We start from the raw sequence: 25022 nt of genomic DNA on the forward strand, positions 1-25022 counted from the left end.
TATTAAAATGAAAGTTAGAAAATAAAAGATTATTTAAAAAGTGTCAATGAACATATAAATATTATTTATCGATTACTCAATTTAAGTTGCTCAAAAATCATATCGATACAAGTACATGTACACGTAAAAAGCTTTGTAAATTGAGAGAGAGAGAGAGAGAGAGAGAGAGAGAGAGAGAGAGAGAGAGAGAGAGACTTATAAACTAAAGATGTCAAGTTTTACACATGTATTGATCGGGACCACGTCATCCCCCGCTACACGTATGCCAGGTGTAGGACCTGAATTATCACGATATCGCTGGATTTGTCTACACGCCCGTTTTATGGCTGAAATGCAGAATCTTGTGTCGGTGAGTTCAAAATTCCAATAACTTCAGTTGTCGAACGGCGGTTGGATTTTAATAAGATGATGCAGCATTTCACTTGTTTGATGTAAAAATAGCCATGCTAATTCCACGGTTATGTTGTATATTCGTGATTATAGATATATATTTTTTTTAAATCTGGAGCGATAAAATCTCTTCCGGATGGTTTCTTACTTTGCATGCATGTTAACAGTAATTTATACACTTAACCAAACACTTGTTAAAATATAGGCCAATAGTAACATTATTGTTCAAAAGGGCTGAAAGCCATTTAAAAAAAACTTCAAAGAAAACACTTGCATTTCCTAATGAAATATGCCAACAATATCTCTCTATGATTCCCGATGCAATGTTAGATCATACAAACACTGGTATCGTTCAGGTCATATCGTTTTGACCCCGGAATTCAAAGAAAATGTAGGTGGCCCGACTTTGAATCGGATTTATAACCTGTTCAATTACTGATTTATGCGAGGTCGAAATGCAGATCAAAAAACTCCAATATAAAGTATGTTCCTCCAGTAACCTCCACTGCACGGTGTGGCTTTGTTACTTCTGCAAATTGTACATGTACACAATTATAGATGTCTCTGCATTGATAATAGAACATCTGTGCGATCTATTGAGTTACAGCATAGGATACGCCAAATCTGTTCAATATTCATATCTGAAGGTTTAATCTTGTTTTGAGAGCCTAGTTTAAACTGATTATCCTATTTATATTAACATGTACCGCTCGGGCCTGAAACCTTTTTTATTCAGAACAGCCACACAAAGTTGTATGTATACGTTGGGTGGACGGATAACCAAATGTAAACAGTCGTGCACAAATGGAGCTTTTCACACAGACACTGTTTTTCTATGATTATTTGAAAAATAAACGTTTCCATCGCAGTTATTTTGAAAATTTCAAAAAAGATATAACCACAAATTCATGTGAATGATACACGACCATCCTATTTTTATAATATAAATACATTGTATATATCTAAATATAATTGTTACTTTCTACCGTTCATTTTAGATCTATTTTTTTTGTAAGTAAGAGAGTCTCGATAATTTTCTGATATAGTTAACGTTAAATCAAGATGCTGTTTAAAATTGGGCTACATGTACCAGAGGATGGGTTTCTAGCATCTTGTTCCCAGTATATCGGTAAAATAGCGTGTTAAAAGTATTTAACACATCGAAGAGCAAATTCAATGCTCTCTTTTCATTTCATACTGCTTTAAACGTGATTATTTGCAAGTACGTAAGAAGTACCTATAGCATCGTTGAAGAAAGAATGGACAAACCACCAATATACCCAAGCACCTTAAACCCCTCCCCACCCACAGATTAGGATTTCAAGCTTTTGGGGAAAAGACTCCTTTGGGGAATGCTTCGTGCCTCAATTATTCAAAATCATTACGTACAAATTGTAGACCACTCAAGAACTACGAATGTCCCTTGATGAATCGGTTGGTGGGTGAAACGACAGAATATCTTGATAATTAATTTGCATTAAACTTAATTCTTATTTTTTTTCAGGGCCAATGACTGAGGCCGGGGAGGAAGAGGGCAGGACGGTGACCTTTGACCCCGAGGACGCGGTGGTGTACACGGCGGCGGGGCTGATCGTGTGTGGGGTGGTCTGTATGGTGGTGGGTTACACTGTCCCCCGGGACTACACCTTCAACCCGTACGCCCGGGCGCGCGACATGGAGGCCATAGAGATCTATTACGCCCATCTCTCCCAGTCACTCGATCTTACCATAGTGATCGGGATGGGGTTTATTGCCATTGGCGGCATTATCTTATCTTCACTTATTACCTATATCAGTTGCACTGAATCCACGACGCAGCATTCGGTTCCTTCCGAGCGCAGTGCCATTATTTCTTCTAGGGGTAGGGGCTATGGCACCAGCGCGGGCACTACCCCCACGCCCCGCTCGGCCGGCGGTGATATAGCACTGTGCGAGAGGTGACGAATAGGACTTAGCAGGAATTTACTTCAAACGGTAGACATAGACTGAAAGTCAGAAATGCTGACATCATATCGATGATTTAGCGGACGATTTCATGAGAAGGTCTATTTGCCTTGTGTATATGGTTTAATGACCGAACTCCCACAAAAGATTAAACTATTTAAGGTCGATATAAAGTTTCATATTTCTAAATTGATAGTCTTCATCTGATCCGACACAGCTCTTTATAGACTTATCATAAAATATTGTTTTTGTTGGAGATAACTCGATTGGAAAACAGCTATATGCAACATTGTTGCGTGCCAAGAATCACTTGATGTTTCTTTGGTGTCGAAATCCGGGTTAAAAAAGATGCAACCGAGTGATATGTACAACTGATTTAACTAATGGTAATCTGCAGACAAATTAGTGCCGATTCTTTCAAAGGTCAAGGAGAAGAGACTCTCAAACAAAAGCCATATTATGTAATACTGCTTTATATGTGTGATAACTGTCGAGAACATACATTCCTATCTTTGAAGCATCTCGGCTTCTTCAGTTTGTATATAGAGCATTTCAACTGCATCTGTTGCCACAGAAATGCATTTAATATGCGTGATTTTTCAAATAAACTGACTGCAATAGTTTTCATGAGTTGGTCTATTAGATGGACAAAAAATGGTTTATTCCTAGAAACCTATTCTGCTCTTTCAGCACTTGTTCTGTTACATGGTATATCAACATGTCTTTCTCAAGTCTTTTATTAGGCTTTTGACATATGAATAGTACATGCATGAGAAATTCTGTTAATCAGTAAAAAGTGTTCACAAGTGACATAAAATTTTAATATCATAAATTTCAAAATGAAAACTTAGAACTACCAAATATTCAAACATGATTAATTTATTCACAAGTGCCAGAAACACAAAATGAATCATTAAAACTGTGCTTTATGGTATGAGTATGGGTGATATAAAGGTCAACATAAATACATGTATTGCAATAAAACCTGACATGCACATGTACAGATATTCTTCACACTACAATTCCAAACTTTATAATCAATATTTTTTGCTGAAGAAATTGCAACCTGCACATGTTACGACGAAATTTATTAAAAATCTGTTAAAAAGCATCCACTTTTACTGACATTCCATCAAATGTTTTTAACAGAAATGCATTAGCTCCAATATTTGATAATAAAAATTGTCAGCTACATCACTATAAGACACAACATTACTATCTACAAGTCTGGCAAACGAGTCTTTGATAATGTATGCTCCAACTATAAGGTACCTGCCCCCTACACCGCATCCTCAGAAAATGTCGCCGTCATCCGGTGCATCCAGGTCACGATACTCGATTATTCCCCTTGGATCAGATCTGCGACTGGAAAAGAAAGAAAGAGTTGACTCTAATATTGATCGCTGAAATACAAACCAATTCATATACAATGTACCAACTAATCTAGGATATTATAGATTGCAAACAGGAGCAAATGGTGTTGGTTTCTCAGTCTAGCCGCGTATCTTACTGTTATTGTTTCAATCTGATAACGCTCATCGCTCCAACATTTAGTCCTCACAATATTATTTTAGAAAATTCGAATAAGCTGAAGTTTCATCAGCACTATCTAAATCGCAGTATAAACAAGGGGGCTTCCATTCCAATGTTTACAGAGAAAGTTTTTTAACTTTTACACTATGTATAAGAAGTTTAAAAATGACTGCATAGCATAGGATTCCATGAAATTTTGATAATCTATTAGAAATACAAGTTATGAAATTCTCTCTAGTTTGAATAAATTATCATACAGAATCAAAGATTACAAACCCTTAGCACAGAAATAAAATCAGAAACAATTATACACATGGGTAATGAATGCTATTTACAACATCAATATTTGAATAAATTTGGTACTTTAAATAATTCCATGAAAATCATACAGCCCAACTGTAAACAACAACAAATTAATAGTGAATATGGAGTTAATAATTATTAGTGGTAAAAGACAGGGAGGATGTAGAAAGACTTTTTCATATTTTGTTTTACAACACTGAAGTTTTCAATAGTGCAAAAATAATCAGGGAAAAGCCTCTACACAACTGTAACACACTGCTCTATACAATTCTAAAAACAACAACATTCAATGTTAAAACCCAATTCTGATCATGCTTCTAATTCCTCATAAAGTAAAAGTAGATGTTAAACATGTATTCGCAAATTCCCAATATGTGTATGCGTGTGTGTGGTTGGGGGGGGGGGGGGGGGGACTTGGATACCTATCAGTGAACCTGTTCTTTCTATTATCTATTATCTCTTTTAAGGCATTTCAAAGCACGGTGAGGTCTGAAAATAGCTGTTACTTCTGTTTTTGACTTTGCTTTTCACAATTATTATTTGTATTTAGACATTAAACTTCAATTATGGTAAATTCAAAATTCAGTAAAACAACATTAATTTTTATCTACTATTTTGATGATCTGTAAAAAGTTGACAATTCTTAATCTGCAAATAGATATTTAAAAAGCTATAGATTTATAGATTTATAAAATGCTTATTCTATAAAAATGTGTGGAAAAATAACATCAGTAACACACCCACATGCTATACATGTACAATATACTAGTACCCCCTCTACAACAAGGGGGTCACTAACAAGTATCAGTAGACAGTCCAAAAATTTAGAAAACCTAATTAATGAAAACATTTTTAAACAGCTGCTTTTATATTCAATATGGCCTATAGTTGTGTAATGAGTGAAAACCAATAGAATGCCACCAAGTATCAACAATATGCAGTCTTTGTCATTCCCAACTTCTCTGATGTATAATTTACAACCCAGTGTGTGTTTTTAGAGGAAGAACTACCAGGTCAGACATACTAAACAGGTTAAAACTTGGATTTTTATCCTTTGTATAACTGAAACCATTTTTTTTTATTAGAATAAAAAATATCTTTCTTTTTCCAAGGTCTTGTTCAGGTTTTCTGGGATTAGTGAGAGGGATTAACATTAACTGTAAGTGGTGTTGTAGTTCTGAAGGAACCCTAATTGTGAGGGTTATCAACTGGCTGCATTTATAACACAGTCTGCTTACAAATGAAAACTATACAAATTACACATAGAATCGGGTTGTTATTATTTGGAATTTTAAACTGTTCACAAGATAACACACATAGCATCAATAGGAAGATCTTCAGCTAAAAAACACCACATATCTCTTTACAAAAGGCTTTAAACAAAATAAGATAAGATTTTTTTTCTTTTGCTATGTGGGACATAGGTTCATGAGAAGATAATTAGAGAATTGAAGAAAAGGGTTTTATCAGCACAATTTAATTGCTTTCACAGATTATTTACACCAAGATATAAAATTTCATAAACTTATCCATCTTTTTTTTTTTCAATGTCAATATTGTATTTCATAATAGAAACTAATGCATATTCAACCTATAATATTGTTTCTCAGATTTCCAATTGCATGAAAATATCTTTAAATTTGTGAATATCAAATCTTCGATAATTTTGTAATTTTTCATTTTGCTGAATCAAATCTGATGTAATATCTGAGAAACGTGTACAGGGTAATAAGATCCAATGTCAGAAGTGAATTCTAACAAAGCTCTTAGACCGATTACTCAACTGTTTAGAATTCCGCTTCATTGCAACATTGGATCTGGAAATAAATGACCTCCATGTAATTTAACAACTAATTTGCAATGGAAGTGGTGATCAAAAGACCTTGCTTAATGCATTAAAATTAATCTGAGAAACTTCCATACAACAAAGTCTGGAAGATTTAATGTCAGAAATGAAGTCTGACAAAGCTCTTTATAGACAAGTTACTCAACTGTTCAGAATTCCGCTTCATAGCATTATTGGATCTGGAAATAAATTGCCTAGTTTAACAACAGAGTAGCAATCAAAGTAAAAAAAATTGTCAAAACTAACAAGAACTTGAATCAGCAAGAAAGATTTGACTACAAAAATTTCCCCTCCATGAGCGGAGAGTCTTGGTTACCTGAAGTGTCCTCTGTATCCTCCCCCAGATCTTCGGTAGTCACCCCGGTAGTCGTGACCTCCATACCCCCCAGGATTTGGGTAATGGTGTGGAGCATTCCCACCAGATCCTGTCAATAAATGATTTTTTATACATTAAAAAAAATTCATAACTTACTGTATATTCATAGTAACCTAATATTCAGAAATAATCTTAAAAAAAAAAGTTAACATCAAATCTCTGCATGGTCTGCATATCTGCTCAATCTATATCATTTTTGAAAGACAACTTCTATGAAAGAAAATCAAACTTATCTGGAGAGCACTCACCTGGCCTTCTACAATATGAATTACATTTCACAGAGTTAAAAAGAAATGCACTGTACATGACAATTGTTAAAAAAAAAGAAGTGGATATCTACATTGTATGATACACATCAATAAGTACAATGAAAAGTAGAATAACCTGGTAAACTAAACGCAGCACATTGACACCATTATTGGCATTAAATTGTTATTAACATGACATCACTTCCTTACAAAGTATTTTTGTCTTCAAGATAACCTTGTTCATGTTTTTAACGAGGCCGGGTCTAATTAGTTCTGCCCTAGATTTTTTAATGAAATTTTTTACCTGAATTTCTACTGATATAATTATTCTTTTAAGATTAAAAAATAAGACATTTACCACACCGTTTCTTTAGGGGGTCATCTCAAAGTTTGTTAATCTTTAACATAGGACCCTATGGGATTTCGCTTGAAATGTATCAATTTTGCACATTTTTTTAAACTTCTGCCCTAGGGATTTCTTTTTCTGTTCTACATATTAAAGTTATTGCTAAAAGGCATCAAATGGTCAAATAAAAAAAACCTTTTACCTCCTGGTTTGTTCCAGGGGTCTTATCAAAGTTGATTATTGTATGCCCAATTTCCCAGATTTGTCAGATAATGGCTATTTTTTATTTGACAAAGGCGGAAAAGGTGATCTTTATAGTATTATTAAAGCCTTCAGACATATTTAAGTATTAAACAAATATATAACATCACATATTAAGGGTCATTAATATAAAATACATGGTAACTGTCTTGAAATATATGAATTAAGCTATATTTAGGCGGGTTAAGAAAACGTGACAGAGGGTTTGGCCTGCTGAACCCTCTTCACTTTTTCGACCCGAGCCCAAATATAGCTTATACTTCGAAACAGTTATGTTTATTCCACAATATAACATTAATTTTACGCATTAAACGAGCCATTTTCAACAAATTTCGCTGAATATCTGCAGATAAAACTATCACGCCATGGCGTCAAACAAGCAAAAAGATGACGTCACAATACAAATGAAACGCTGCGCGAAAGCGTGCGTACTCGTTCTGTACTCGGCCTCGTTAAGACAAACTTTTTTCTAAATTAGTTATGAAAGACACTGCTACTATTTACCGTAATTCCTCATTGGTGGTGCCATTGGCTGGTTGTATCCCATCATTCCCTGCTGGGGAGGGGCCTGGTAGCCAGTGTTGGGGCTGGTGAACTGCTCCCTACCAGATCCCTCCTTCTGTTTATTCTTAGGATGTTCTTGTAAAGCAGGTCGTTTAGGGTCAACCAGGTAATTATTGAAAAAGGTCACCTGCAATATACAGTATATATATATATATATAGAATTATTACGCATCTTGTTTAAAAAACAACAACATTTGCCAATTTTCAACCTTTCAACAATTTTTCAAAATCTTGGATTTCAAAATACTTTTAGACTTAAAAAGTGCAACTTTTTCCAACTCAAACAGAGCTTTATTTTAATGTCCTATTTAGACATCAGGTTCCTTTTTGAAATCTATGATATTTCATACCTCAGTCCTGACTTCATCCACCTTTTCCCCATGCTTGTTAAAGATGTGCTTCCTGACAAACTCCGGGCCCTTGAATTTCTTGCCGCTGATGGGACACAGCCACTTGTCCTTGGAGAGTTCCTGAGTGTTCAGGGTCACAAACTTCTCCACCTCTGTGATCAGCTGTTAAGGTCAAACTCTCTCATGGCTAATAAAAAGGCTGAATGTGTGTTATACTAAACTTACTCTGAATTTGCTAGCATAAATCAATCTCTGCCATTGAATGATGTCTAGATTTTTACCCTCTATATTACATTTATCATACATGTACCATTGCTATGTAAAAGATTAAAAACAAATCAAGATATTCCTGCATATGCCTGGCCTTTCTACTATTGTTGATGAGCATTTTCAATGCACATATATACAATAAAACTCATTTAGTACAAACACGGATACAGCAAAATCTCGGATATAGGGAAGTTTTTTAGAGTTCCCGTTAAAATTCTTAACAAATAATTGGAAAATTTTATGGCTATAAGGAATGCAGATATAACAAAATTATGGATATAGCGAACTGATTTTGAGTCTTGTAGAGGTGAAAAATTTAACACTTTAAGAACGAATTTCTTTACAGTTTAAAAAGTTTGCACTACCATATAACATAATAATATAAATGAATTTATATTCAAACAAATTCTTCAATTTACAATCTAATTAGTAAAGGTACCAAAGGAATGTATTTTCATTGGTTTTAACATATTTTATTGTATATATAATATACAAAGGGTTCGAACACAAGTTCTTGCAACTTACTAGGTTCTCATTCCAAGCCTCAATTAGCAAAAATTGTAGTCTGGTGAAAGAAAAAATGTATATTGCGATTTTGCAGTAGTAATTATTAGGAATTCGTTATATGGATATAACGAATTAGAAATATAACGAAGTAAATCCATTGGAATCCCTTCACTGTAACCAAGTTTTACTGTATGTACATCTAAGTAAAGGATATGCCTCTGGATCTTTCCTGCCGAATTTGATGGAATCTTCCTCTGATAATTTTTCTACAACCTCTGTAAACTGCTTCAACTTGTTTTCTGTGTTTGTGATCCAGTCATTCACTAAAGAAATTAATAAACTTAACAATTTCATGCTTAAATTGATCAAATTTAGCAATTTTTTTATGAAACCTATTAAATAAATTTTTAAATATTTATTGTCAAACAATTTTTAATCAAGCAGCAAATTTTGACATACCATCCTGTTGGGTAATTTTAGTTGTTGGTGGTACCCCTCGAGAATGCATGATGCCACACCTGTGTGGCATCTCATCCTCGTTAGGATACTCATTAGCACTGTAATAATCAATGGAGTACACAATCCTCAGGTATAAAATCATCCTGTCTAAAGCCTGCAACACATAAACCAAGATACACAACTCTTGCTTCACATATACACTAAATACATGTATAATCAGCATACTCTTACATTCATTGCAGTATAAACTCTTGCAACCTGCATAATTAGATGTACATTTCACTCATAAACTGTGTGTCATGGTTAGATTTTGTAAGGTACAATACCTTGATCATACGCTCATCTCTCTCCACGGTCACTTCATTGTTGGATTCTTTTTCTCCTTCTTCCATCTTCTCACCTAAAATTGATGAAGAGGGTTGTCACTGCATTGGATAAACATAAAGTGTGGTGAAAAGGACACATTACAAAGAGTTCAAGCACAAAATAGATTTATTTAAAAGCTTTTTGAAAATACTACTCCTTCCTTCAAACTCATTACAAATTTTTATCTTTACCCATCTCCTCTCATTTTTAAACACAAAACATACCAAGTAGTTCTTCCTCTTCAAAACTTCCCTCTTCCACAAGGTAATCTGTAATGTTCTTTAGTACAGGATTCTTGGATGTAAAACTAAAAGAGCCCTATAAAAGAATATAAAGAAGGATTAGACTACATATTATTTAACACTGGCTGCAAAAAAAAACCAAAACACCATGATTTATGAAATACGTGAATATAAGTTGGTTTGATATTCTATAATTTTTATTACCAGTATGTTAGGTTTTTATGGGCCTTAAATAAAACAGTCTTTGTGCTTTTTATATGAGGATCTACAACATGCCCCTCAGCTCTGACCTCTTTTGATTTGTCCCTCTTTTCTTCCTCGGGGTCCTCCCACATTCCCCATTTGGAGTCCAAGATCTGAATGATTTTGGCTGCTTGTTTAATGTCGGCACGGACCACTTGTTTGTGAGCCGAGATTCCATTGACAGGTCGCACTCTCTGTTTGAGTTCACGATTTAATGTAGCTCCAAGTTCACAGTCCCTCAGCTGTAGAAAAAATATTCAAGTAAAAAATTGTATAGAATTGTCTCATCTGTTCCGAGAAAATGTATCTCATAGAAAGAATCTTCACAGTTCACTTAAATATTAACATATATATCTTTATCGCTCATAGAACCAAACTGATGTTCATTGGTTTAATGCTTTCTATGTTCTGGGTGCTGAAATACAATGTTAATCACCCTGATGTTGTTCAGGTTCCAGCAAATCTCTTTGATGTTGACATCCCTCTCAAATGTCACCCAGGCTCTTCTGAAGAACCTCCTCTCAGGCTGAGGGTCCTGGAGGGCCACTCTAACAAATCCAGGATATCTCTTACACATCTGTAAGCAGTCAATTCAATAAATCAAAACAACAGCAAAGTACCATAAAAAGACTGCACTCTAAGATGATAAAAACATTTGGTTGATGTGGATTGAAGGGATTCACTCACAGCTTCCACTTCTTGCTTGGTGATGGAGGGAGCCAAATTTCTGAGGAAGATGGAGGAGGTTTTGTGAAGAGCCCTTGGTTTGGGGACAGTGTCTTTTTTGTCATTCTTGGCTTTATCCTCTGTTGTGTCCTGGTCTTTCTCTTCTCCATCTGACATATTAGCTTCTACAATGTAAATAATTTAGTCCGGATATAAACTATACATTAAACAAAACAAAAAAAATATGGGTAATGATCAGACCAGGTCTGGTAATATAGAAAACTACAGTTAACATGTCACAATAGAGCATTGACTAAGGAGCAATGTGATAGCTATTAGGCCAAAAAAAAAATATGTGTGTTTCCTATTTCATCAAATTTCAAAATAGGGTAGGTTAGTCGTTTTTTTTTTTTTTTTTTATTAAATGAGCTTTTAAGTTTTCCCCTTTCCTAGCATATGATTTTTCTATACAATAAGAAAATGTATTTTACAGGTGGAGCAATCGTGGATAGTGACAACTGTTACAGAATTAAAGCTTTCTTAAATCTATTATAAGGTTCTAATTTGGAATGTATACAAAGATTTTATTTTCATGTAAATAGAAAATATAAATATGACAGCCACTATAAATTAACAGAGTATGATACTCATTACCACAAATATATTTTGTATTAGTTATTAGTTCTATTTTCCTGGTCAACTGACATAATAGTAAACATTAATATCGTAACTGTAAGTGTTGAATTCAGAAACAGAGGAAATTCTGGTTGATCAGACGAGAGCCTTAGAATTAAATCTTTTCAATAATTAAAAAAAAATGAATGCATAATTAATGGTTTAAGATTAATTTCAAAATTTTCATTTGCAATTGAACTCCAGCATTTTAAAATCATATTTACAATGTGAATGATTGTTGGGCCTATTCAAAGACTTACGATGTCTGCATACAGTCTCCACACCCAGAAATTAAAAAAAAAAACCTTTGCCTCTGTTTTTTTCTTGTACATCTTTATATTAATTTATAACACTTCACTGCCCTATGAAACTATTTATTGCATTGATAATTTAGCTAAAATAACCGGATAACTTTCATCCATGCTGTCAATCTGCACTTAGAAATCTTTAAAACGCTTTGATAAGTGGTGTTTTCTATTTAATTTTTACAAGCGTTTTTGAACTCTGATTTGTAAAGACTCTATTGTTTAAACCAATTACGGTTGGTGATCTGGATTTGGAATAAAAAGTGTTAGGGTCGGCGCATAAAAAATAGGGTCGGTCGGGAAACCGGAAACACACATTTTTTTTTTGGCCTTAGGACACTGTATTTTATGCAAGGACCTCATAATCTGCATTTTTTGTTGAAAATTTATATTCAAATCTAATGGACCCTTTCTGTGTATATTTGTTTACCGGTATCTCAAAACAACAATGGTAAGTTTAATACTGTTTGAACTGGACTGTAGGACATTAATTAGCCATATATCTCAGCTTGTGTAACTGTTTCTGAAAATAAAATCCTCTATACTTCATTTCTCACCTTTTGGAGTTTCCTCCTCTTTTGCTTTGGAGGTCTCCGTTGATGAGGACACATTTTGTTCGTCTCCATCCTCAGACTTTTCTCCTTCAACTATTTCTCCAGACTCCTCCAGTCCGGGGGGAACAGGTTCAGACTCGGAGTCGCTCTCAGACTCTGACCCACTCTCGTAATCATAGCCTGTCTTATCCCTGTGTCGCTTCTTTTTCTTTGGTTTCTTTGTTTCTTTAACAGTGCTTTCTTCAGGGACAGGCTAAAAGTGAAAACTCATTATGTCAAACCCAGTGTATTTAAAGTAGAAATTACCATACATGTAAAAAAAAAAAATGAAATTCACCCAATATTTCCCTTTCATCTCATGATTCTAAACTTAAAAATACAATATGATTCAAAAGAAGTTGACTTATAACCCTATAAATGGAAACAAAGATCATAATTAGATGAGACCTTGTTACTACCTGTAGCATTATAAAACCACAGATACATACAGAGCTGGATTCACTTCCATTCTTGGCCTGTTGCTGCTTAGAAAACTCCTGAGCTTGTTTCATGAGCTCTTTCTGTTCACCTGATATGGGTAGTTTTAGTGGTTCCTATCATACCAAACAATTATTGAGTAATATTATAGAGAATAGTAAAATAAATAAAATATGTGTTTATATTCTAAAAGTTATAAAGACCAAAAAGAAATCTAAGCTTACATCTGGTTTTTTGTCTGATGAAACAGATCTCTTTCTCTTTTTCTTTTCATCAGGACTACAAAATTAAAATAGAACATATACAATTATTAAGACAATATAATTAAATCTGCTCAATTTTACTCCCATTCAATTTTAAAGGTAGAAAAATACAACATTTGGTTACCTATTCAACCTTACATTTATGAGAAAACTTTAATAGCATTTGCAGTCAAAATTTGGTTACTGTATGCTTTGTGTATTATTCTTCACTGTAAATCACACGTTTCATTTTATAGCCATTTTAATAATTAAAATGTTTCTTAGAACTCAAAATTAATGCAAAAAATAAAACATGGCACAATATTTATATCCAAGCTGACGCAAACATGATCAGTAAATAAAGTTGCATAGAAGAATTCCCCAGTCTTAAGACATGCAGTGATACCTCACCTTTCCAGTGGTGCTGACTCGGAGTTATTGCGACTCCTGTTTCCATCCCGCTCCTCTTCTGTTGCCTGATCCAGAACTGTCATATCAAAATCAGTCCCTCCTTCCATCTTGATGACAGCTTAAAAATTTTCAAATTTTAACTTATAAACCAGTGTAACACCTTAAATGTTTCCCTGTATTTTGTGCTTTAAAAGCACCAACTATTAATTAATTAAAATTCATTCAAAACATGCTAAGATCTGTTTTTAATCCATTGCATAAATGATAATTACATGTGTATTCTTTCGTCTATGACTCTAAAATAATAATTATATTCTTCAGTCTATGGCAATGTTTCACATGTTTACAAAGAAATCATATCATAATTTTTCTAAGTCCAAGTGATTCCCTCTTACCAGCATCCAGCAATTTGACAAGTTCATCAGACTTGTCGAAATCGACCCAAGTTTCCTCTATCCTTCCCGAATCCATTAGCTCCATGTAGACATTACAGCGGTGTTGGAGGGCTTTCTTCACTTCTCTGTTCCTCTTCTCGCATTCCTCTGGGTGATATTTTATCTTAAACCTAGTAATCAAAGCAAGAGAAAAATGCTTTAAATACATGTACATCCCATGATTAATCAATTTGGCCAAATATATCGAGTGCTTAATTTCTTGGGCAAAGCCACATCAGGTCAAATAATGTTGCATTTATATATTTTATTGCCATACTGAAATGGGAAACAACTCATTTTTCATTTTTAATAAAAAAAATTAATTTCAAAATCCCCTTTTAAAATCTAGCAGTAAAATTTAAAACAAAATATCTGCATTACATTTTGATATTTTGGTTAAACAAATCTAAAGATTAATCTTTTTATCCTTTATCTTTAAATTCAGCTATCAGAATTTTTTTTCCATATCTTGAAACCATGTCCATATTAATAAACAAATGACATATTATTTTTCCTTCAAAAGAGAAAAGCTCCAAACATGAATGCTGTAAACTTCAATAATGATCATTCTGTGTAGATTATCTGCCTGTAAAAGAAATTCATGCTACACAATACAAGGATCAGCTGACAGGGAAATCACAGTATGCCTGACCAAGTTCCATAACCTGTAAGGATAGCGTAATTACCTGAGGCATCTACCCGATTCACTGGTTACCCTGCACAAGGCAGTGGTGGTTATGTCTGGCACGTAAACTTGTACAAAAGCCTAACACCCTACCCTAACACTTTCAAAATAGTAAACACTGCATTGTGCGCAGCGTATCGAAATAAAGATCGCGAAGAGTATTCTCCAAGAAGTATCGACAGCAGCTTCGTTTCCATCATTAAAAAGGAAACATGCATTGCATTTGCTAATCCTCTTCTCGTCTTGCAAATAAAATCATTCATTAATCACACACATCACACGGGGAACTTTTCACCACATTTTTTTTTCTATGTAGATAAGACATGAATGAAAAAGAAAAAAAAAATTGTCAGACTTTACATTTGTTACATCAATTAACAAATAATCTGTTGAAATTTTTTTGCAAGTTACACAGACTTGAATATATACTAGATACCATTCTTCCTCTTTGTGTGCCAAGAAGAACTCGTTAATTTGTTGTCTTTTAAACTCGTCTTTGTATTCATTATATTTTTTAATGGCATCCTGGTCACTGATATTGTCCTCTTGCTGCGACAGAAACTGTTTAAATGTCAACATTGGTGGCTGGGTGGGAAAGTCTAAGTCTCTACAATGCAAATAATTTACAATCAATAACAGGGTCTATTCATAGAAAAATTATACATTACTGTATTCCTTTGTGCATGTTCTTCGTAATGTTAATATAATGTTGCAGGAGTTTAATATCATCCATGAAGATTAATACCTTCCTCCTCCTTGTCCTGGGTTGAAATCTGCCTGTGGAGGGCCTCTCATGTCTGGTGAAGGACCCCAGCTAGGGGGTGGCTGCATGGGTGCTCCCCCATATCCCCCCATCTCATACGGAGGATATCCTTGATCATCCCTGTTAACAAAAACATTAGTTTTGGTACTTGTTGTTTGTAAAATAATATATCAGTCCATCATAATAGAAAAAATATTACTGTAATCGCTACAATAGCAAGAAAGACATAAATGATAGGTTTGTTTTCCAATCTAGCTCTGAATTACAAACCAATCATGTCTCATTCGTTTAGCGTGGGGTGGACTCATATCCCTTCGTGTGCTTGGGCTGTATCTCTCCCGTCTCCTTGCTTCATATTCTCTGTAAGGATCATGTCTTTCTCTACTTCTACTGCTCCAGGCCTCTCTAGCTCGCCCAGATGATCGACTATAGAACAACAATAATAAATGTTTTAATACTCAATTTTTTTTCATTCATGGACATTTTCAATACTGAAAAATTTATTTTTAACTTTATCAAAAAGTAGCAACACTCTCTCTTTTAAAATGGCATTGACCCAAAGAGACTGTATAAATGCACAAAATATCCATGCAGCAATAAATTTAAAAGTTATTAATTGTGTGACAAACCCATACATTGATGGCTTACCTTTCTCTGTCCCAAGATTCTCTAGGATCGCGACCTCTTCTTTCTTCTCGCCTTTCATAATCATTTCTTTCCCTTCTAAATTTTTCACGGCCTTTTCTTCTGTCATATTCATCATCACTATCTGCCATTTTTGTCTTAAATAGAAATTAAAAATCAAATAAATTCTCTTCAATTTGAGATGTGGATTGGCATAGCCTACATCAACCATTAACTGTTGAGAGAAAATAGACAAAATACTACAATAGGTGTAAGACTGCAAGAGCTTCACTTGCAAACTGGAGCCATTAGCATTATTGATTCATGATACTAGTATATTATTGGATGACTTATCAAATTAGAAAATTCTGTCCAATATTTCATCGATTTCATTTTTTTTTTTGGATGGGGTGTGGGTGTGAAAGCCACTAATTCTTATAATTAACAAATCAACCACAACAAACAATTTTAAAAACATTCTTATTATTGTAAAAATGACCTACAGTATAATAAAAACAATTCTTATTCTGATCATAATCAAAACATTCTGCGCGCAGAGCGCGAGCGCTAAAGCGCATCAACGTAGCCGACGCGTTCGGTTATAAGTATAAGTATTAGACATTTACAGATGCTTTTATTCGAATATAAACAAATTATATCGGGTAACTTGAATGCAGATACCTTACCAATATTCAAACCTTTTATTAAAGAAGTAAAAAATAACCTTTCGGCGTTTTCTTCACCACAATAACCGGAAGTAATACAGCAGAATTTAAAAAATCGGATTTTTCCGGATTTTATCAAATTAACTCGTACCTCATACATTTCGTAATGATTTACCCTGCACAGCATATAACTTATCTTAACAAAGATGCACATTTCTTGAAGAAAATTTATAATAAATGCATACCCTCAATCAAATTCCCACTTTGTTTTGTAATCAAATCGTTTTCCTTGTGTTCACTCATGACTGCCTTTTTCCAATCCATTTCCTCAACTTTTCATCCACATCCTTATCATTTATTTAATAACACCATAACAACAATTCTATTTCATATTGATCTTTTATTTTCTACAAGATCAGGCTATTCACAATTTTCTTGAACTATGATTATATTGATGCAATTTAAAAAAAATTAATTTGTACAACATCTTGTTGATGCTATTATATAAATAATGCCTGTTTGGGAGGGTAACAGTTGAAATTGACACCCCGAGAAAACCATTGTCAACCGACGCGAAGCGGAGGTTGACAATGGTTTTCGAGGGGTGTCAATTTCAACTGTTATCCTCCCAAACAGGCACTATTTATTTTGTTATACTGAATGTCTTTTTTAAAATTTTAAAGAAAATTTTACTGCTTTTATATAGGAATAACGTGAATTCTACAGCGAACCGTACGCGCATAATTTTCGCGCATGTAATATTTTTTTATGTTACCCGTTGCCAAGTGCGTTGCTAACGCTGAGGGTAATAGTAAATATTATTAACTGCGTCTTAACCAATCAGATTTCAGTATTTAACATGAAAGTATAACAATGTGCATTATCTTAGCACTCTCAGTTTTTCATCTACTATAACAAGTGAATGTTGATAAATTTCTCAAAGAAAAAAGTACAAATATTCATAAAATGTTTGTTTATAGAAGGAATGGTACAATGCCTCTCCTAGAACGAGGGTAATCTTTGAACTCCTTCTTGTAATTTCTGTGTTTTCCTAGTGCCCAGACAGCCATCTGGTAAAACCCACAGGTTGTGAACAATGCAGCTACAATTTAGTAAACAGAAAATTAATATTCAAAACAAAAAAATAATATATCAACCCTCTATACACATGAGAGAGAGAGAGAGAGAGAGAGAGAGAGAGAGAGAGAGAGAGAGAGAGAGAGAGAGAGAGAGAGAGAGAGAGAGAGAGAGATTTACCGGGCAAACATTGTGTCATAACACTGAAGCTGATCCAGGCGATGACCTCGTACGTGTAGTTAGGACAGGACACAAGGTTGAACAACTGGGTCAGAGGGTTGCTGTCAGGAACGGGGATTTTCCTTGTCCTTGTTCCAGCTGGTCTCATATTTCTAAAGGCAACATGGACAGAAAAGTTGCCGAGTTCTCCAATCTACAGTTTAAAATCAAAATTAATATTTGATGAATATCATATTGTTATTCATGAAAAAAATACTACATAAAAGATCCAATTTTTTATGAATACTATATTGTACTTCATGCAAAAGACAATCTTTGGTTGCAGTTTTAACTTCTATTGACAAATATAATTCTTCTCAATGAGATTCAAAAAACTTACTATAAAACCAGCCAGGCCACCAAAAATTTGTTTATCTCCAAATGCTATAAAGAGAAAGAATTTCATAAACTGGTATGAACCATACACAATAAGTCAAATATCTCCATAGAGAGCAAACAAAACACCCTAAAATATTTATCAGTGACCAAAAACTTACTTGGAACTGTATACAATGGATGATTGATGAAGTAAGAGATGAATGCTGCAAATCCCCAATAGTAGGAACAATTCTATGAGGAAAAAGTAAAAAAAAAAATACAGAATCTATACATCATAAACCTATATGTAGTAAACATGTTCCATAGAATCTCATAGACATAAGAATGTTCTGGGGTAAAATTTAATTTCATTGTTCAAGTAATCTGTATACAGTACAGATATATTCTGGTACTAGTTATTATTATGTGTAAAAATCAGTCAATCTGTCTTTGGTATACATGCAGTCAAGGGACATAATTATTACCTTGAATAAATTCGAAATGGGCATGGTGGCATTAGAAAATCTGTGGATAAATACTGTTTCTAGGAGCCTCTTGATATAGTGGAAGGAGAAACAAGCACAGGCAATGCTAAAATATAAAGAATGATTGTCAGGCATTGTATTCATTCTGAACAGGCAATGATGTAGTGTTTATAATACACAGTAACCAATCTATAAACTTACTTGACCACCTGGGCTCTTGGTTCAGATGCTGCAGCTGCGCCATAGATAATGGCTGGCCTGGTGTAAAAGACCAAATAAATGGCCAAAGGACCTGCATACTCTGATAGAAACACCTGAAAAGAAGGAAACACACACAGTTACACTGTGTACCGAAGGCAAATTTCATCATCTGATTTCAATTCAACTGATTAATGTTATTGGTTATTATTAACATTACAAGATGCAATACTTACGGTAGTCCAACCAATTTGTGGACCAAGATCTTTGAAGTACAGAGTGCCCTTTTTCCCTGATAATCCTAGACTGCCCAATGTCTCATCATCTTTCAAAGCCTTTCCCTCTAAAATTTAATTAAATAATAATTGACCCGTAATGAAGACTGCAAATTGCATTTATTAAAATTTTCACAATTGTGAAATATTTTGATATCCATCTTATTCATTTTATTAAAAGATTGAGCAAAAAGATTGATATTCTCCCACAATTTGATGCACATACATACTTGGATCAACTTTGAAAGCTTGCCTGGTTATGTAATACTTTGGATCTGTTAAAAACAAGTCAAAAATTAAATAAACATTGAAACAAATACAACAAATAGCATAGCAATTAAATAGTACTTGGGAAATGCCAAATACTGCTTGTAAAATCACACATCTTATCAAGTTCATGTACATACTTTTCTTTTGATATTCCTTTTTTACATCTAAGATTGTTGATTTAGATGTCACCTAAAAATAGAAAATTATATACATTTAGATAATTAAATGTACTTATTGCAAACAAACTTTTATCATGTATTTCTTAATTCTTCATAAACTACACTAATCAAGACTATTAATCATATATATATATACATGTTTATAAAAAAAACATGCAGAGAATGGACTCATATAAACTTACATTGGTGACTGTGGCTAAAGTCTTGCCAGACTTGGCATGGAGGACTGCAATCTGAAAAACCAGTGTAAATGCTTTGTGAGGGTAATGTCACATGATTCCGTGATGAAATATTTGTTTTACAACCCCAATAATTACACAAGTTCAAAAGAGCGAAAGTCCTTGAGAAATGACGAAATTGGAATTGAATTTCCTGGTATTAAATATGCACATCTACAAATTGTGTCTTAAATACATACAAAATTTCACTAAATTCCATGCAGCGGTTAAAGAGGAGTTGTGCCAACAAAAGAACAGGACTGACGGACTGATTGACAGACCAGTCAAAAACAACGAAGCTGCAAGGGGTGTAACAAGTCTTTATCATTGATGAACAAAATTTGATCATCGTGTGATGGGCAAAATAGTGGTACCATATAGGAGTTTGACCACTAAAGAGAATACCGGTAAATACCACTAAGCATGGTATGCACCAATTTTTGCTAGACCACACCAATGACTTAACAAGAGGCCCAGGGGCCACATCGCTCACCTGAACAACAATTGCCTTAATTCTGATCAAATTAGCATTACAGTATCAAAATATCTTGACAACTAAGTACAGTATATCTTGCTAAAAAAAATTGAAAATCTGCAAATTTTTATCCACCTCTTTTTTTTTTGGTAAATACCAAGCCCCTTTTGTTGTTGTACCTGTAAGAAGATTTTTCTCTATCCTAATATACCCCCACCCCCCATTTTGTGGCCCCACTTTTCTCTAGGGAATCATGGTTTCATCAAACTTAAATCTGCATAACCTGTGCTTTCACACTAAGTATTGAGTTTTCGACTGAAAACTTTTCCAGAATATTTTTTAAGATTTTCTCTATATATTCCTATGTAAAAATTCAAACCGCCATCATGGCCCCGCCCTACCACTAGGGACTGTGATTTTGCAAACTTGAATTTACACTACCCAAAGATGCCTCTACACAAGTTTAAGCTTTTCTGGCCAAATAGTCTTTAAAAAGAAGATTTTTAAAGATTTTCTCTATATATTCCTATGTAAAAATTCATCCCCCATTGTGGCCTCACCCTACCCCTGGACTATTATTTAAACAAACTTGAATCTATATGATTTTGGGATGCTTCCACTCAAATTTGGGCTTTCCTGGCCTAATAGATTTGAGAAGAAGATTTTTAAAGATTTTCTCTATATATAAAAATTTATCCCCCATTGTGACCCCGCCCTACCCCCAGGGACCATGATTTGAACAAACTTGAATCTACATTATCTGAGGATGGTTACACACCAATTTGAGCTTTCTTGGTCAAATAGTTATTAAAAGAAATTTTTTTAAAGATTTTCTCTATATATTCCTGTATAAAAATGTATCCCCCAATTGTGGCCCCACCCTACCCCGAGGGACCATGATTTTACCAAAATTGAATCTACACTACCTGAGGATACCTGAGGATGCTTCCACTCAAATTTGAGCTTTCATGGCCTAATAGTTTTTGAGAAGAAGATTTTTAAAGATTTTCTCTATATATTCCTATGTTAAACTTGATCCCCCAATTGTGGCCCCACCCTACCGCTGGGGACCATGATTTGAACAAACTTGAATCTACACTATCTGGGGATGATTCCACTCAAATTTGAGCTTTCCTGGCCTAATAGTTTTTGAGAAGAAGATTTTTAAAGATTTTCTCTATATATTCCTATGTAAAACTTGACCCCCCCCCCTTGTGGCCCCATCCTACCCCCAGGGACTATGATTTGAACAAACTTGAATCTACACTATCTGAGGATGCTCCCATTTTAATTTTAGCTTTCCTGGCCTAATAGTTTTTGAGAAGAAGATTTTTAAAGATTTTCTCTATATATTCCTATGTAAAACTTGATCCCCCCATCGTGGCCCCGCCCTACCCCAAGGGACTATAATTTGAACAAACTTGAATCTACACTACCTGAGGATGCTTCCATTTTGATTTTAGCTTTTCTGACCTAATAGTTTTTGAGAAGAAGATTTTTAAAGATTTTTTTCTATATATTCCTATGTAAAACTTGATCCCCCAATTGTGGCCCCACCCTACCTCCGGGGACCATGATTTGAACAAGCTTGAATCTACACTATCTGAGGATGCTCCCATTTTAATTTTAGCTTTTCTGGTCTAATAGTTTTTGAGAAGAAGATTTTTAAAGATTTTCTCTATATATTCCTATGTAAAACTTGATCCCCCTCTTGTGGCCCCTCCCTACCCCGGGGACCATGATTTGCACAAACTTGAATCTACACTACCTGAGGATGCCTCCACACAAGTTTAAGCTTTTCAGGCCAATTAGTTTTTGAGAAGAAGATTTTTGAAAAATACAAATTTCAATAATTCTCAATTATCTCCCCTTTAAAGAGGGCGTGGCCCTTCATTTGAACAAACTTGAATCCCCTTCACCTAGTGGTGCTTTGTGTCAAATTTGGTTGAAATCTGCCCAGTGGTTCTTGAGAAGAAGATGAAAATGTGAAAAGTTTACAACAACGACGACAACAACAACGACGACTACGACAACGACAGACAACGGACAAATTGTGATCAGAAAAGCTCACTTGAGCCTTTGGCTCAGGTGAGCTAAAAATCAGTGCATTTGAAGTCTCAGCAACACTCTTCTAATTTAATAACCATTTCACTTTAATTCAATCAAAATGCAAGTAATATACAAAGAATTTCTGCAGCTATTACATGTAGAGTACCGATCAGACCCAACCTAAACCAGAGCAGACCCCAACTCATCCCCGGGTTTATTTTTGGGGTTTACTTGGTGGGTCTGCTTTTTGAAAATGTGTTCACTTTGGGCTTACTTTTGGTCCACTCAGGGTTTACTTTGGATTTACTTGGGGTTTGCTTTTGGGGTCCACTGTACACACTGAAGTATGAAGCGGACCTGACTAACCATCTTACTGTCTGTAATTCCTGCCCCTTGTTAATTCCAAATATACATGTAGCGTCTGCTTTCAGGGGTATACTTCTGATCGGGGTTTACTCTCTCTGTCCACTCTGGGTCCACTCTAGTAAACCCAGAGTAAACTCCGAAAGTAAACCAAAGTTTTAGTTTGGGTTTACTTTCTGTTAGGTTGGGTCTGATAAGTATCGTAAACAGGTTGGGCACCAACCCCCGTTTGGTGGTTGGAGTCCCATTTGGTGGTTAAATGCTTAAACAGTATACCTATTTTACCTACCAAATGGTAGGTAATGGCATTTTTCGTTCAACTGGGATTACGTTTTTCTGGAGAAAAGGCGCATCACGTTTATTACCGGGGCATGTACTCCAACATGTTTGCTTCATGATTAAACATTCGTTTTCCACTTGCTCGGATGATAGAAATTGAAATTAAACAGTTCAAGGAATGAGGCTATGTCGTACTTTGATTAAAATCGATCTTTTAGAAGACATAAACACTTTGTTTATATGCGACTTAAGGGGAGCATTTCATTTCAGCCTTTTTTTAAACACATGTGCGGAAAAATCGACACATAAAATTTTTTAAACAAATGTTTAATAATGAAGCAAACATGTCAGAGTACTTGCCCCAGTAATAAACGTGATGCGTCTTTTCTCCAGAAAAACGTAATCCCAGTTGAACGAAAAATGAGTCCCATTTGGTAGGTAAAATAGGTATACCGTTTAGGCATTTAACCACCAAATGGGACTCCAACCACCAAACGGGGGTTGGTGCCCAACCTGGTAATGTGAGGTCTAAACTTTATTGGTTATTAAAGCACCTTGCGCAATAAGTACGTTAGTCCGAAATATCTGACGTTTTTCTGGCTTTTTTAACGATTTTGATATTTACTTGCCAGGAAAACGTCAGAACCGGCGCCATTACGAAAACTGGAAATTTCGCCGCCAACTGGAGGCGGCATTCTCGGCCCGATTTTAAATACTTGCGAATCGTATCAAATATCTAACTCACAACTTAACAATAAAAAAATGACTTTACTACTCACTCATATCACTTTAATGGGTTTGTTTACTCTACAAACCGTCTGTTCAACACATTTTTATCGAACTGTCCGGCGAGATTTGAGTCACGTGACTCGTTATCTCAAAAAGACAGCGAAAATACGGTTGACTGTAATTGTGTGCTTCTATTATCAAAATACGGAGTCATATTTAATTTTGAGCGATATGAGTGAGTAGTAAAGTCATTTTTTTTATTATTAAGTTGTGAGTTAAATATTTGATACAATTCACAATTATTTAAAATCGGGCCGAGAATGCCGCCTCCAGTTGGAGGCAGCGAAATTTCCAGTTTTCGTAATGGCGCCGGTTCTGACGTTTTCCTAGCAAGTAAATATCAAAATCGTTAAAAAAGCCAGAAAAACGTCAGATATTTCGGACTATAAGTACGTATGTGAAACATGGAAGGGTCGAGATCCGACAAAATATAAACATCCTGTTTTCTGAGGCCAAGTCATGTCCTGATTTGGGCAAAGGAACACTATTTTCACAGAGAGGATTAGTGTGCATTTTACATGTTTTACGAAGGCGTTTAAAGCGTATCCAAGGATGATAATCTTCTGAAGTTGTATCATCGACAGTAGCTTTAAAAGCATTAAGGACTGATGGCAAACTTTATATTTGAATAAATCTACTATACCTCCATTTCTGTACAAGTTTTGTCTTCTGTCAAACTGATCCTCCTTAAATCCTGGTCAGCAAAGACACCGGCAGAAACTGTGGGACGCTCGTTTGTTTCGACTTTGCCCAACCGAAAGAAATTATGAGTATTCCGATCCCGATACTTTTACCTACACCGATTAATTAAACAAAACTAAGAAACATCAGGAAAATTTCAAATATGATTAGAATCGCGATTTTTGATTGGCAAGCTAAAGACCAAAGTCAACAAAAAGCGATTACAATTTGATTTTCGATGGAAAGTTTTCAGTTAAAGTTTCTTTTAGGATGACGATCAGCAAGATCACCTTGCACTTGACGTTTTTTCTCATTGGTTAGATAATTTTACTCAAGCTTATTTTTCAATAGTATAATAATCTAAATTTCCTTTACTGTCATAGGAATTACACTATAAT

General features: G+C 34.7%; 2 protein-coding genes and 1 non-coding gene across 5 annotated transcripts; 1 reads left to right on the plus strand and 2 right to left on the minus strand.

Moving 5' to 3' along the window:
- Window positions 1-212: 212 nt before the first annotated feature.
- LOC117684885 (uncharacterized) lies at window positions 213-2957 on the plus strand. The gene is made up of 2 exons (XR_010707495.1): window positions 213-349; window positions 1895-2957. It is a non-coding gene; the product is annotated as an uncharacterized protein (transcript).
- Window positions 2958-3195: 238 nt separating this feature from the next.
- Window positions 3196-16876, minus strand: LOC105326707 (serrate RNA effector molecule homolog). 3 transcript variants are annotated; one of them, XM_066065640.1, is made up of 23 exons: window positions 16809-16876; window positions 16109-16242; window positions 15731-15886; window positions 15443-15580; window positions 15134-15304; window positions 13974-14143; window positions 13579-13696; window positions 13150-13204; window positions 12937-13041; window positions 12452-12701; window positions 10936-11099; window positions 10685-10825; window positions 10296-10490; window positions 9988-10081; window positions 9724-9797; window positions 9398-9551; window positions 9152-9261; window positions 8162-8314; window positions 7752-7938; window positions 6333-6441; window positions 6163-6195; window positions 5955-5987; window positions 3196-3699 (listed from the first exon to the last, which is right to left on the minus strand). In XM_066065640.1, the coding sequence occupies exons 2-23, from the start codon at window positions 16234-16236 to the stop codon at window positions 3627-3629; spliced, it is 2811 nt and encodes a 936-aa protein (XP_065921712.1). In that variant the 5' UTR covers window positions 16237-16242; window positions 16809-16876; the 3' UTR covers window positions 3196-3626. The 3 variants fall into 3 exon arrangements, with proteins under 3 accessions (XP_065921712.1, XP_065921713.1, XP_065921714.1); XM_066065641.1 differs by lacking the exon at window positions 5955-5987; XM_066065642.1 differs by lacking the exons at window positions 5955-5987; window positions 6163-6195.
- A 253-nt stretch (window positions 16877-17129) lies between these two features.
- On the minus strand, window positions 17130-24726 carry LOC105326706 (probable very-long-chain enoyl-CoA reductase art-1). Its single transcript, XM_011426874.4, has 12 exons — window positions 24587-24726; window positions 19953-20003; window positions 19729-19780; window positions 19552-19596; window positions 19283-19389; window positions 19050-19162; window positions 18849-18954; window positions 18543-18615; window positions 18386-18429; window positions 18007-18199; window positions 17624-17851; window positions 17130-17250 (listed from the first exon to the last, which is right to left on the minus strand). Exons 1-11 carry the CDS (start codon window positions 24590-24592, stop codon window positions 17724-17726), a joined length of 918 nt encoding a protein of 305 aa, XP_011425176.3. The 5' UTR covers window positions 24593-24726; the 3' UTR covers window positions 17130-17250; window positions 17624-17723.
- Between the last annotated feature and the right edge of the window lie 296 nt (window positions 24727-25022).

The sequence above is a fragment of the Magallana gigas genome, chromosome 7 (genome assembly GCF_963853765.1).
Source record: "Magallana gigas chromosome 7, xbMagGiga1.1, whole genome shotgun sequence".
NCBI classification, from domain to species: domain Eukaryota; kingdom Metazoa; phylum Mollusca; class Bivalvia; order Ostreida; family Ostreidae; genus Magallana; species Magallana gigas.

What these genes read in the sequence shown, in the direction of transcription:
- LOC105326707 (XM_066065640.1), bottom strand. Translation starts at nt 16,236, where the DNA reads ATGGCAGATAGTGATGATGAATATGACAGAAGAAAAGGCCGTGAAAAA. An exon ending in ATGGAAGTGAATCCAGCTCT is followed by an intron (nt 12,702 to 12,936) that starts GTATGTATCTGT and finishes TTTCACTTTTAG; the next exon opens with CCTGTCCCTGAAGAAAGCAC. An exon ending in TGGATGAAGTCAGGACTGAG is followed by an intron (nt 7,939 to 8,161) that starts GTATGAAATATC and finishes TGTATATTGCAG; the next exon opens with GTGACCTTTTTCAATAATTA.
- LOC105326706 (XM_011426874.4), bottom strand. An exon ending in TCCATTGTATACAGTTCCAA is followed by an intron (nt 18,430 to 18,542) that starts GTAAGTTTTTGG and finishes TTCTCTTTATAG; the next exon opens with CATTTGGAGATAAACAAATT. An exon ending in GTGGCCTGGCTGGTTTTATA is followed by an intron (nt 18,200 to 18,385) that starts GTAAGTTTTTTG and finishes TTTAAACTGTAG; the next exon opens with ATTGGAGAACTCGGCAACTT.